Genomic DNA, 14,608 nt, shown 5'->3' on the forward strand with positions numbered 1-14,608 from the left:
TGCTAATAGGTATGTGGATACTTTTGACAAAACAGTGTAACTGGCGACGCTTTATAGTGCACTGGTGTTTTGTGTAAGTGTGGCATCTGGTGACTGGTTTTCTGCTTTAGATGCTCGGATCAGAAGACCAACATCCGGGAGGCGGAGAGGCAGGTGATGGAGCACGTCCTGAGCCCGAGCCGCTACGACGCGCGGCTGCGGCCTCCGGGATACAACGGCACAGGTGAACCGCGGCGCGCTTTGCTAAGCGATGGGCCTGAGCGCGCGTGTGTTCCTCTAAATACAGGTTAATGTGACCACCGTCTACGTGCGACGTCAGCGTGCAACAAACACTGCCAGACGGCAGTGGCAGGACTAGCAGCGCATTATCGGAGTGGCGCGGAAAACAGTGCAGTCGTTTGTCATATTGAAGGAGTGGAGCGATTTATCTGGCGTCAAAAACGGCATGACGATTGGATTTCGAGCAAAGGGGTGGAAGCTCTTCCGAAATGGCTAAGTTTGTAAACTGCTCTCGTACCGCCATGGTTAAAGTATACAGTGCATGGAAAACTGGCGCTATCCAGTGTCGAGGAGACTGTGATGTACCATGGGCCTCGAATGAAAAGTGTGAACGAAGGCTGCGGATATATGCATGGGAGAAACTGACCGCCCAGAAGAACCAAGGGGATACCAGTAGTGTCTCGACGAGAGTTGAGCTTGTGGTACTCCGCAGCACGCTCCTGACTTATCCACCCGTTGTGACTGCTGTTCATCGGCGACGAAGGCCGGCTTTGCACCTCAAAACCGCAACTGGACGTGCACTGAGCGGCAACAGGTGACGTTTTCAGATGAATCACGTTTATGCTTCATCGCGCGTGAAACGTCTGAAACAAACACTCTGCAACAATCGTTCGAAGGGTTCAGGCAGGAGAAGTGCGCGTTAAGTTCTGGGAATGTTTTGGTGGCATCTACATCTACATCTACATACATACTCCGCAATCCACCATACGGTGCGTGGCAGAGGGTACCTCGTACCACAACTATCATGTTCTCCCCCTGTTCCACTCCCAAAGAGAAAGAGGGAAAAATTACTGCCTATGTGCCTCTGTACGAGCCCTAATTTCTCTTATCTCATCTTTGTGGTCTTTCCGCGAAATGTAAGTTGGCGGCAATAAAATTGCACTGCAGTCAGCCTCAAATACTGGTTCCCTAAATTTCCTCAGTAGCGATTCACGAAAGGACGCCTCCTTTCCTCTAGAGATTCCCACCCGAGATCCTGAAGCATTTCCGTAACACTCGCGTGATAATCAAACCTACCAGTATCAAATCTAGCAGCCCGCCTCTGAATTGGTTCTATGTCCTCCCTCAATCCGACCTGATAGGGATCTCAAACGCTCGAGCAGTACTCAAGAATAGGTCGTATTAGTGTTTTATAAGCGGTCTCCTTTACAGATGAACCACATCGTCCCAAAATTCTAAGAATGAACCTAAGACGAGTATCCGCCTTCCCCACAACTACCATTACATGCTTGTCCCACTTCATATCGCTCTACAATGTTATGCCCAAATATTTAAACGACATGACTGTGCCAAGCGCTACACTACTAATGGAGTATTCAAACATTACGGGATTCTTTTTCCTATTCATCTGCATTAATTTACATTTATCTATATTTAGAGTTAGCTGCCATTCTTTACACCAATCACAAATCCTGTCCAAGTCATCTTGTATCCTCCTACAGTCACTCAACGACGACACCTTCCCGTACACCACAGCATCATCAGCAAACAGCCGCACATTGCTATCCACCCTATCCGAAAGATCATTTATGTAGATAGAAAACAACAGCGGACCTACCACACTTCCCTGGGGCACTCCAGATGATACCCTCACCTCCGATGAACACTCACCATCGAGGACAACGTACTGCGTTTTATTACTTAAGAAGTCTTCGAACCACTCACATACTTGGGAACCAATCCCATATGCTCGTACCTTAGGAGTCTGCAATGAGGCACCGAGTCAAACGCTTTCAGGAAGTCAAGGAATATGGCATCCGTCTGATACACTTCATCCATGGTTCGCAAGATATCATTTGAAAAAGGGGGGAGTTGCATTTCGCAGGAGCGAAGCTCTCTAAAGCCGTGCTGATGAATGGACAGCATCCCCTGGGTAATCACGTCATTCGGATCAACAAAAGACTGCATCTATCCTTGGCGACCATGTCCACCTCTACATACAGTTTGTTATTCCTCTGAACGATGGCATTCACCAGCAGGACAGTGGAACGTGTTACACAGCTCTCGCTCTAGACGCGTGGTTCTAAGAGCGTCAGGATGGGTTTACCATGCTCCTCTGGCCACCAGGCTCTCCGGATTTAGACTAGGTCGAGAACATGTGGGACGACCTCGATCGGCTCTTCGCGCCACGAACCGAGAAACATGGCGCAGCTGGCCACGACACTTGAGTCGGCACGGCTCTGCATCCCTGTCGATACCTGAAAGAACCTCGTTAACTATCTTCCTGCACGTCTCGCTCTACGAAAGATAACTGTGCGGGCTTTTGACCGGTGGTCATATTAATATGACTGGACAATGTTATACCGCAACTGATGCTTATGGTGAACCACGTTGCGCCACTGGGCTGCAGTAACATTTGTAGAATCACTCAGTAGAGAGCCTTCATCTACGACTGAAATGCAAGTAATTCATTCTCCTTCAGATGACGTATCACACTGAAGAACACTCTAAAAAAGGAACAAGAAGCACCCAGCCATCAATAACCCATAATAAGTGTGTGAAAGTACATCTCTATTTCCACTACTGTAGTTCCTCAAAATTATACATAGGTATACCTACTACGTACTGGCAGGGTGCGTGAAATCTGCTAGTACGCCTGCCTTTTATACTTTCCTGGTAGCCAAAATGACGTAATTACACCCGTCTCGTATCTCGGGTGATGAAGAGGGGACAAGGAGTGGGGGAGAAGTGAGTTGCAGTACTGAATGGCAGATCAGAAAACTTCGCTGCTTCATCACACAATACTGTAATGCGTAGTGCAACGTGCGCTACTACCAAAACACAAACTGATGAACCGCGGTTCTCATCCGGCACGAGATGTCCCATCGCAAACGTGCAACCAGCTTCTACGGAAAAATGCGGCTGCTATATAAACACGGAGTACGTTGCTACTTCTGTAAAACATTTAGATTAAAAATGAACATCTGCGAGATATACACTTTCAAGTCACAATGCTGTCCGTAATGTACAGAGATAAGTGGCAGCTTTCATTCATTACACTGTATAAATCATAACGGTGCCGCGGATTACTCGGAGCTTAGTACCTGAGATGTGGAGAGACGTGTGAGTTATTTAATTGCAGTTGTACTGAAATGCCAGAAAATAGTGAAATGTTATAGTATTATGCTACTAATATTAACTACTAAGTAATTCATTAGTAAGAACAACTATTATTGAGGTCTTGTCCAGTGGAAGGAATAGGCTAGCAACTGCCAAACTTCTATTATTGCAAGTAATCTAACACGGCACGGTAAGGCAAAGCTCTAGATCATTAGACTTACCATGAATGCTTGTGTGCGCTACATCTGCAACCTGTCAGTACTTCATACGTCTAGTTATTATAGACGCGGCCAGTCAAGTTACTTGGATGCCATACGCTCTATCTACTTCATTCGTTTCTCGGTGCTCACGCAGCCTAATTCCTTGCATCAGAGATTAAGTACCTGTCTTTCCATTGTAATCGAAACACAAACTGTCATTATCTAATATCATGAAAAAAAAAACATGGACGACTATTTAATGGTTCCGTACCATAATCGATAAAAACGTAACTCTTATACGATCACTTTGTTGCCCGTCTGTCTGTCCTACTGTAAACAACATTTTTCTCAGGGACCGGTAGCCGTATCAAGCTGGAATTTATCTCACATTCTAAGGTCTACGGTCCCTTGGGAGTCTACAATCTTTCCGCTTTTAATTCAGTGTAATTAAAAGTTTTGGCCATTTAGGTCACATATTTTGATACACGCAAACTTACAAAAACCTGTGGCGTACTTGGCAAGCAGCAAGGTCCCCCTGTACAACTGAAGGAAAAATTCTGAAAATTGTTAATTTATGATTATACAACTAGAAAAAATATTTTTTTATCACTTGTTATCCGACTTTCTGTCCGCCCTTAAGTTAAAACCCCCTTTTCTCAGGGTGAACAGTAGCAAATGAGAAATTACACAAATAATTTAAAGTGAAAACATAATATAAAAACAATCTCGAAATTTATTATCACATACTAAGATCTATGGTCATTTGAAGGTTTAAAAATTTAAGCTTCTAAGTCAATGAAATCATAATATACGGTCCATTATATCACGTATTTTGATACTCGCAAACTCACTCATCAAAATCTATAGTGTACTTCCCGGTGATCTAGAATCATGAAACTTGGCAATAAGTAAAGTTTCACAGTATAAGTAAGGGAAAAATCCTAAATTTGTAGTTATATCATACCAAAAATATTTATTTGCCTTTTGTTATCCGACCGTCTGTCTGGTCCTCCATTAAGACCCCTTTGTCTCAAGAATTACAAAAGCAAATGCGAAATTACGCAAAAAATTTAAACTGAAAACATAAAATATAAACACTTTCCATTTCCGTAATATTTGCTGTGCAAGTTTTACGTAATTCATCTTGTATACCCAGTTCGTCCACCCGCAGAATTGAGAATCTCGACGAGTTTTCCTGTTATCGATATCGATACTCAAAAGATATGGGTCCTGAGAATTCCAAGACAATTTTCAGTGGTTTAACTGGCCATGATAAGTAAATGTGGCTTCATCTCTAAACAAGATACATTATACTTCTGGAGTATCCTGTCGTAATACCCTCGTACAGAAGTTAACACGATTCACATAATCGTTTCCATGCAGCTCTTGATGGGAAGAGATATGATAGGGGTGGAACCGATGTAGACGCGAGTGCGTCGGACACTTGCCTGATTCTTGCCACTTCCTCTGGAGTCAACATGCGGATCAACTGCAACAGCAGCAACAACATTAATTCTTACCTCTTCTGTGCCATTTGTTCCTTCTGTTACGTTGTCTAGGTGTCGAGATGATTGGCGTCTATTGAGATCCCTTGCCGCATACGCCGTACGAGAACTAACTGCTTGCTTCCTACTCTCTTTATACTCCATATCCATGTCAGCTTTTTCTGCATTGGTAACCTCTTTCGTCCACTCACGACCTATTGCTGGGACTGTCACACACTGACTACCATATCACAATGCATTCAGTGAACACATAAGCTTACTGTAAGCAAACAACAACATCATTCTTAGCAACTCTGACTATTGAATGGCAGAAGCTAATGTCAGTGAGCAACTTTTCAAAACATGATATGTCGTAAACGACTGGTATTAGAATCCTACAACGAACACGACTGACATTCTAATTTATCCTACGTTTAGTTCGTTAATGTCAATAGGAATTGTTCCATTTAAAAAGTATATGTTTGCATAAAAAATAAACTTTCTGTTACTACAATCTGTTTATTGGCTAACAATACGAGCCCCTGAATAGCAATCCATTCTGAGGAAACCGCACATCAGCAGCACTTTCCATTTCCGCAATATTCGCGGTACAAGTTTTAGGTAATTCACCCTGTATACATAATTAAGTTTGCCTAGAGATGAAGATGAAGTTTCTTGATGAAAAAAAAGAAATGAACATTATCAAAGGAATTGCACACAGGAATGAAACAACCCAGATGTATTGATAGTCAAAAAGGAACGCTGCACATCTCCTACATCAGATTAACAAGAAAAAACACACACATTTTCTCGCATCGCCTTTATAGGAAAGATTTCTTGCCTAGTTGCTAACCTTTCCCCGACAATGGTATTCATATATCCTTCAGCATTAACAATAAGCTACGACACACATCATTCGCTGAAGCAAGGCAAGTACCAAGGATCTAGTTCGTCCTGTCACGGTTAGCGCGGCTCCCCACGTCGGAGGTTCGAGTCCTCCCTTGTGTGTGTGTGTGTGTGTGTGTGTGTGTGTATGTGTGTGTATACTGCCCTTAGCGTAAGTTAAAGTTAGATTAAGTTGTGCGTAAGCTTAGGGACCGATGAACTCATCAGTTTGGTCCCATAACATCTTACCACAAATATCTAATCTGATTTGCTGTGAAAAAATTTGGTAATTCACAAACCTTTATGTGACAACTGGTCATAATTCTACATAGGATAGACAGGAAGGAGTCACTGTAAGATACCGGGAAGACGTGGATGCCTTGTGCTTAAATAAGTTAGATAAAAATTCACTTTTGTAGCACATTTGAAAGAACATGGCCACTCAGCCACAGCCATTAAAGACAACGTGCAGATACTACAAACTGTCAACAAAGGAAAGAAAATGAATCCTATTGAAGAGCTCGAAATTTAAATCCATAGCTTCAAATCAGCACAGCAAATTCCTAACGAATAAGTATATCTTACAAAAAAATAATTTCTACGCACCTTTGCCGTACTGTTTTAAAATCTTAAACTGTACCTGATAGCGCTCTCAGAAAAAAATCATTTAACTACAGCTATCGTTCTATAAATTGTAGATGATATTGTGGTTCCACATTCATAGACAGTTTCAGTTTGATAATTTGTACCAGCTGTTACGTATCTGTTTGTGTGACATCTTTGTACTCCTTAGGTTTGAGCTCTTTGACCATAACCTCTGATCTGCAACGTATACACGTTGGTTGTCGTGAGTTCATGTGCTTCTGTAGTTACAAACATCTAAAGTGTCACTACTTTATCAATGACATAACATGGTAGCATTCATAATTAGCATTATGACTAATTTGCTGTTAACGTGTAAAACACGAAACATTTTTATAAAAAAATGTGCTAAGCGTCATGTTGAACCAATATGGATACAGCAGCTATAGGTAAGTACTATTATATTTTACAACACACGTCTTTTAGCCACTTCCAAATATTTCACCTATGTATATTTAATCATCACGAGTCATTTGGTTTTTATTCAAACAGTGATCTACAACACTGAGTATCGAAAATGTACAGGAGTGTAAACCATGTGAAGAAGGGCACAAACTCGAAAGCGATCGTGCGTTAAATAAAATCAATTTATATTGGACTGGTAGCGGTTGTTGTTATTATCCTCCCTATAAAGGAACAATCGTGGAGTTCAGATGCATCAATTATGGATAAAATACATTCATTACTTCTGTTACATCACATTTCCTTTCTCTCCATCTTCGACACCTTATCTTATGTCCATTGGTGCCAAGGGCCCATACTTTAAATCTACCTGCCTGTAAGCTGTCTTTACTGCTGCGCTTGACATGAGAAAATATAAACTGTGCTTTTTCCTGGACTATTTAGGTTATAATTGTTTGTAGATGTATGATTATACGAAGAAACTTCAGAAAGCACCATTCCATGCTACGACCACTGTGCAACAAGAGATTCGCGTTGTCAGAAGATATTACACGTCAAGGGTTCCCGGCAGACACAGTTCTGCTGCAGTACGGATAACAGCTGGGTCACAATGTGGACTCAAATGGTGCAGTAACTGATGACTTCTATGTTGTAGTACATGGGAAAGTACGATTCTTGTAAGCAAAACGTCTAAATTAGACACAGAGTCAACATGAATTTCTGGCTGTATATGAAGGAGACGCGATGTCACCTCCAGCAGTAGTGAAATAGTGATAACAACTTAATCAGGGCGGAACAGACTTGGGTGATACTGATTCGTCATACAGTGCAATTCTTGCATCATGCGCGGAAAGAGGTTTTCTGACGATGAGGACGTTCATACCACGGTTCTCGAATGACTCTGTGACCGACGATCGGATTTCCGTCGTCCAAGAGTTAGTTACAGATTGAGCGTTCCAACCGTTGCTTACGAAGACTCGGTGACTACTTGAACATAATAACATAATATCATGTACCTGTGTCATTTTGGAGTGTAGTGCAACACTCAATAAAAGATACTTGTCATGCAATAATCATAATTAATTTACTTTATGAAGTCCTTTCGTATATTACATGTAACGTGAAACGTGGTTCTCGTAATGGATGTAATATAAAATATGTAGGATATTATTTCGTCAATGCTGGATTTTGTGGACACCACGGGATTTAATGAAAGTAGGTGAAAGACGCCACAAACACTTTTTAAATGTTTTATTTTAGTGCCATAGTAGGTTTCGGGCTACCATGCCCATTTTTAGATGGCTAATACACTACTGGACATTAAAATTGCTACACAAAGAAGAAATGCAGATGATAAACGGGTATTGATTGGACAAATATATTATACTAGAACTGACATGTGATTACATTTTCATGCATTTTGGGTGCTTAGATCATAAGAAATCAGTACCCAGAACAATCACCTCTGGCCGTAATAATTACCTTGATACGCCTGGGCATTGAGTCAAACAGAGCTTGGATGGCGTGTACAGGTACATCTGCCCATAAAGCTTCAACACGATACCACAGCTCATCAAGAGTAGTGACTAACGTATTGTGACGAGCCAGTTGCTCGGCTACCATTGACCAGACGGTTTCAATTGGTGAGAGATCTGGAGAACGTGCTGGCCAGGGCAGCAGCCGAACATTTTCTGTATCCAGAAAGACCCGTAGAGGACCTGCAACATGCGGTCGTGCATTATCCTGCTGAAATGTAGGGTTCCGCAGGGATCGAATGGAGGGTAGAGCCACGGGTCGTAACACATCTGAAATGTAACGTCCACTATTCAAAGTGCCGTCAATGCGAACAAGAGGTGACCGAGACGTGTAACCATTGACACCCCATACCATCATGCCAGGTGATACGACAGTATGACGATGACGAATACACGCTTCCAATATGCGTTCTCCGCGATGCCGCCAAACACGGATGCGACCTCCATGATGCTGTAAACAGAACCTAGATTCATCCGAAAAAATGACGTTTTGTCATTCGTGCACCCAGGTTCGTCGTTGAGTACACAATGGCAGGCACTCCTGTCTGTGATGCAGCGTGAAGAGTAACCGCAGCCATCGTCTCCCAGCTGATAGTCCATGCTGCTGCAAACGTCCTCGAACTGTTCGGGCCGGTGGTTGTTGTTTTGCAAACGTCCCCATTTGTTGACTCAGGGCTCGAGACGTGGCAGCACGATCCGTTACAGCCATGCGGATAAGATGCCTGTCATCTCGACTGCTAGTGATACGATGCCGTTGGTATCCAGCAAGGCGTTCCGTATTACCATCCTAAACCCACCGTTTCCATATTCTGCTGACAGTAATTTTATCTCGACCAACGCGAGCAGCAATGTCGTGATGCGATAAACTGCAATCGCGATGGGCTACAATCCGACCTTTATCGAAGTCGGAAACGAGATGGTACGTATTTCTCCTCCTTACGCGAGGCATCACAACAGCGTATCACCAGGCAACGCTGGTCAACTGCTGTTTGTGTATGAGAAATCGGTTGGAGACTTTACTCATGTCAGCACGTTGTAGGTGTCGCCACCGGCGCCAACCTTGTGTGAATGTTCTGAAAAGCTAATCATTTGCATATCACAGCATCTTCTTCCTGTCGGTTGAATTTCGCGTCTGTTGGACGTCATCTTCGTGGTGTAGTAATTTTAATGGTCAGTAGTGTATTTTCAGTTATACAGGTATTTTGACCAAAAACGTGTTGTCTGCTTGAGCGTTTAGTGACACTTTATAAGTTGTTTCGAAAATAAAAGTTCGCTAGAATGCTTGAGTTTATTTGTATATGACACAATATAGTGGTGTTGATTCAAATAGCTGTGTTCACTTTCAGAACAAAACAAATCGGCTTCTACTGGGGCTTGGATAAGTAAACACAACTATTTTGCGTGATATATAAATAAATGAGAGCATTTTAGAGTATTTTTATCAACGAAACAACTTATAAAATGTCTTTCGAATCATATTTACTCTTTTACAAGTGTTCCTCTACTATTTATTGTAAAGAACGAGAAAGGTTGGTACCGACTATGTATTAGCACTGCGAAACGGTCCTCAGAATATCAAGCTTCTTCAGGAATTACCTGCAACGCATGGGAGGACTGCTAAACTCCACATTCCTCATAAACGAAGTCCATAAATCACTAGGTATCACAAATATATACACTGAAAAGCCAAGGACCTGGTGCACCTGCCTAATGTCTTGTAGGGCCCCGCGAGCACGAAAAGCCGCAACACAACGTGGCACGGAACAGAATAAAGTCTGCAGTAGTACTGGAGGTACCATTATTCCTGCACAGGGCTGACCATAAATCCGCTAGAGTACAAGGGGGTGGAGTCCTCTTCTGAACAGCACATTGCAAGGCATCCCAGAGATGCTCAATAATATTCATGTCTGGCGAGTACTGTAGCCACCGGAAGTATTTAAACTCAGAAGAATATGTCTGAGGTCACTAGGTAGCAATTCTGAACCTTTGGGGTGTTGCATTCTCCTGCTGTAATTGTCCAAATCCGTCGGAATTTACAATTGACACGAATGTTTGCAGGTGATCAGACAGGACGCTTACGTACTTGTCACATATCAGAGTCGTGTCTAGGCGTATCAGGGGTCCAATATCTCTCCAGCTGCACAAGCACCACATAATTACAGAGCCTCCATCACCCTGAACAGTCCCCTGCTTACATGCAGGTTCCATGGATTTATGAGGTTGTCTCTACAACCGTACGCATCCATCCTCTCTATACAATTTGAAACGAGACTTGTCCGAAAAGGCAATACGTTTCCACTTTAAATGCGAACATTTTTAGGTTAGGCTTTACCGTGACTGTTACTGACATTAAATGAAACAACAAGTTCACTTTTACCAGTCACCGTTTTATTTATTTCCACGACGCGTTTCAAAGGTTTAAACCTCCATCATCGGCTGGATTTACATTAGTAAGTATTACATTTGTGTGTGTGTTGTGTTACGATTTTTGGAGGAACTTGTGGCACTGTCTCGTGGAGAAACGAGACACTACTTCAGAATATGGTTTAGGATTACTTTGACGAAAAATTAAACTGGTGTCTAATGGTAAACATTAAATAAGTAAACTACAGTACCTTAAGTGGTCACAGGTTGCTTTTGCTGTCGTAACACATCACATGTATACTGCCACATTTGTAAACAAATATGGCGCCTGGAATCAGCTGGGTGCAAGGTTCGTATAGCACAAGAGAAGACATAATCGCAAAGTGCAAAGAATATACATCGTAACAACATTATTACAGAATAATTGCTTTAAGCATTTGGTGGTGTTTGTTTTGAGGTGTCAAATATATGTGTGTGTACTTCAGGTGGTATATAAATCCAATTCTGACAAGTTAAAACAACAAACATTTGTACTCGTTTATACAATCAGGTGAAATGTTAAAATGGCTTAAACTTCATACTTGTTGATAACAATTAGGTGGAATGTTACAGACTTTAGTTACAATGATCATATTGGTTACAACAGCATAATCATACATACATTACACTCTTTGATTGGGATTAATAAACAGATGTGACGTGAGGGGCTGGAGGCAGAAGGAGAGGTAGAGAGAGAGAGAAAAGGTGTGTGTGTGTGTGAGAGAGAGAGAGTGAAAGGGAGAGGGAGAGGGAGAGAGAGAGAGAGAGAGAGAGAGAGAGAGAGAGAGGAAAGAGTGATTATATGAGAGCAAACATTTACATGGCAAGAAGTCTTAAGATTGCATGTTGCATATATTAACTGCCTAAAGGTTGGGGTAATACATTGGTTAATGTTATAAAATATGCAGATAGATATACATTTGTGCCAGTTAAAACTGTATGTACATCAGCTACAATGTATTACCCCAACAACACTAACATAAAATTCACTGCAGAAGAAGAGGCACGACTCTGTAAAGGCTTAAAACACAATGTTCAAGCTCCGCTGGATCAAAAGAACCAAGAAAAGCTCATCACTTGTGCAGCACAGATCTCGGCCATCGCCTTTAAGAAGCACACTGTCAGAATATCAGCCTGCCACAAAATTAACGAAATCATTGAAAAGAAAATTGCAAAACCATTCCCAGCATACAAGAAAAGAGGAGAAGACCTTACACGTACCATTAAGACAGTATAAATTTCCTAGACCTTACCATTAGAATAAAGAATAACAGACATCAGTTTGAAATTTATCAGAAGCCTACCACAACTCATACCACAATCCACAACTCCTCTTGCCACCCCACAGCACACAAAATGGCAGCATTCCGGTACATGATTAATAGAGCTATCCAACTACCATTCTCAGAAGACAAGTGTGATCAAGAAATTGAAATAATAAAACAAACAGCTATTGAAAATGTTTATAACAGCTCCATAGTAGACACCCTAAAACACTCAATAATGGTAAAGGAATCACAACACAAAAAACAAAAAGAAAATAACATCTTCCATACAATCCCCTTTCTCGGTAACAATTCATAGCAGATTGCCAATGTCTTCAAACGGAAAGGCATAAGCATATCCTTTACAACAGACAACAAGATTGGACAGAAGTTACCCCACAACATCGGCACACAAAACCCATTTCATCACACAGGTGTGTACAAAATTGAATGTTTGGACTGCGACTGCTTCTACATAGGCCAGACGGGCAGATCATTTGAGATTAGGTTCAAGGAACACATGGCATCACTAAAAAACAAAAAAATATCACACATCAGCAATAGCTACCCACCTGCATGAAACAAAACACCATGTTAACAACACAAGTATTAGCATCCTACACATCTAACCAAAAGGCAGAAAACTAGACATCCTTGAAACACTCCAAATATACAAACATCAAATGAAACAACCAGAATCCATCTTAAATGACAAAAATGACAATATTTACAATAGTATAATTTGCGTTTTCAGCAACAGCTTACACATTAAAAATGCACACAGACACGCACACACTTACACACACACCTAATATTTACCATAAATATTGACAGCTGCCAAGAGTACAAGAGATTGACCTCATTCACAGATAATTCATCACACCAACAGCTTGTACCCCTTATCAGCTTAAAACTGTATGTACATCAAGTACTGGCACAAATGTATATCTATCTGCATATTTTATAGCATTAACCAACGTATTAACCCAAACTTTAGGCAGTTAATATATGCAACATGCAATCTTAAAACTCCTTGCCATGTAAATGTTTGCTCTCATATAATCACTCTTTCTTCTCTCTCTCTCTGTCTCTCTCTCTCTCTCTCTCTCTCTCTCTCTCCCTTTCACTCACACACACACACACACACACACACCTTTTCTCTCTCTCTACCTCTCCTTCTGCCTCCAGCCCCTCACTTCACATCTGTTTATTAATCCCAATCAAAGAGTGTAATGTATGTATGATTATGCTGTTGTAGCCAATATGATCATTGTAACTAAAGTCTGTAACGCTCCACCTAATTGTTATCAGCAAGTATGAAGTTTAAGCCATTTTAACATTTCAACTGAGTGTATAAACGAGTACAAATGTTTGTTGTTTTAACTTGTCAGAATTGGATTTATATACCACCTGAAGTACACACACATATATTTGACACCTCAAAACAAACACCACCAAATGCTTAAAGCAATTATTCTGTAATAATGTTGTTACGATGTATATTCTTTGCACTTTGCGATTATGTCTTCTCTTGTGCTATACGAACCTTGCACCCAGCTGATTCCAGACGCCATATTTGTTTACAAATGTGGCAGTATACATGTGATGTGTTACGACAGCAAAAGGAACCTGTGACCACTGAAGGTACTGTAGTTTACTTATTTAATGTTTACCATTAGACACCAGTTTAATTTTTCGTCAAAGTAATCCTAAACCATATTCTGAAGTAGTGTCTCGTTTCTCCACGAGGCAGTGCTACAAGTTCCTCCAAAAATCGTAACACAACACACACACAAATGTAATACTTTCTAATGTAAATCCACCCGATGATGTGTTTTCATCTGACCAATCAGGGTCTCAATGTTAACCTTAAGCTCCGCCTACAAAAATTCTGTCTATCCAATGAGAAACGTTATACTTTTCGTGGTGGGGCAATGTTTTTAAAGTTTGCAACATAACAGAGACACGGAAAAGTCGCACGCTAGAACTTGCAGCTGGTGTGGTCCTTTTAGCGTTATCGTAAGATCTATACTGTTCTTCTGGAGTGCTCTATCTTTTAACATGAGCTGGGGGGTGGTCCTAACGTAACAGCGATGTGAAAAAGTCTCACGCTAAAACTTGCGGGTGTTGTGGCCCTTTTTGTGTTATCGTAAGATCTATACTGTTTTTATGGAGGGCTCTCGCTTTTAACATGGGCTGGGGGGTGGTACTTGACGTAACAAAGACGCGAAAAAGTCTCACGCTAAAACTTGCGGGTGGTGTCGTCCTAATGGTTAGCTGGCGACGTGGGTGTCCAGTCCTTCCCTTATCGTAGGGTCTTGTAGCTTAACACGGTTCTGCTCTCACCTTCAGTTCTCGTTTCTCCACTCGTAACTGTATCTGTCTCATGGTGGAAAGGTATGACATGCATTTAGGCATTCTTGTGTTAGTCTGTGGTATTCCATTTGCTCACT

At 41.5% G+C, this 14,608-nt stretch overlaps 1 protein-coding gene across 1 annotated transcript in view; it reads left to right on the top strand.

Moving 5' to 3' along the window:
- The window catches only part of LOC126269352 (glutamate-gated chloride channel-like), a 128,132-nt gene that overhangs the window by 16,770 nt on the left and 96,754 nt on the right, over window positions 1-14,608 (top strand). Inside the window, exon 3 of the mRNA XM_049973988.1 lies at window positions 111-223. Coding sequence (XP_049829945.1) covers window positions 111-223 — 113 coding nt within the window. The remainder of the gene's footprint in view (window positions 1-110; window positions 224-14,608) is intronic.

Source organism: Schistocerca gregaria, chromosome 1 (genome assembly GCF_023897955.1).
Source record: "Schistocerca gregaria isolate iqSchGreg1 chromosome 1, iqSchGreg1.2, whole genome shotgun sequence".
NCBI classification, from domain to species: domain Eukaryota; kingdom Metazoa; phylum Arthropoda; class Insecta; order Orthoptera; family Acrididae; genus Schistocerca; species Schistocerca gregaria.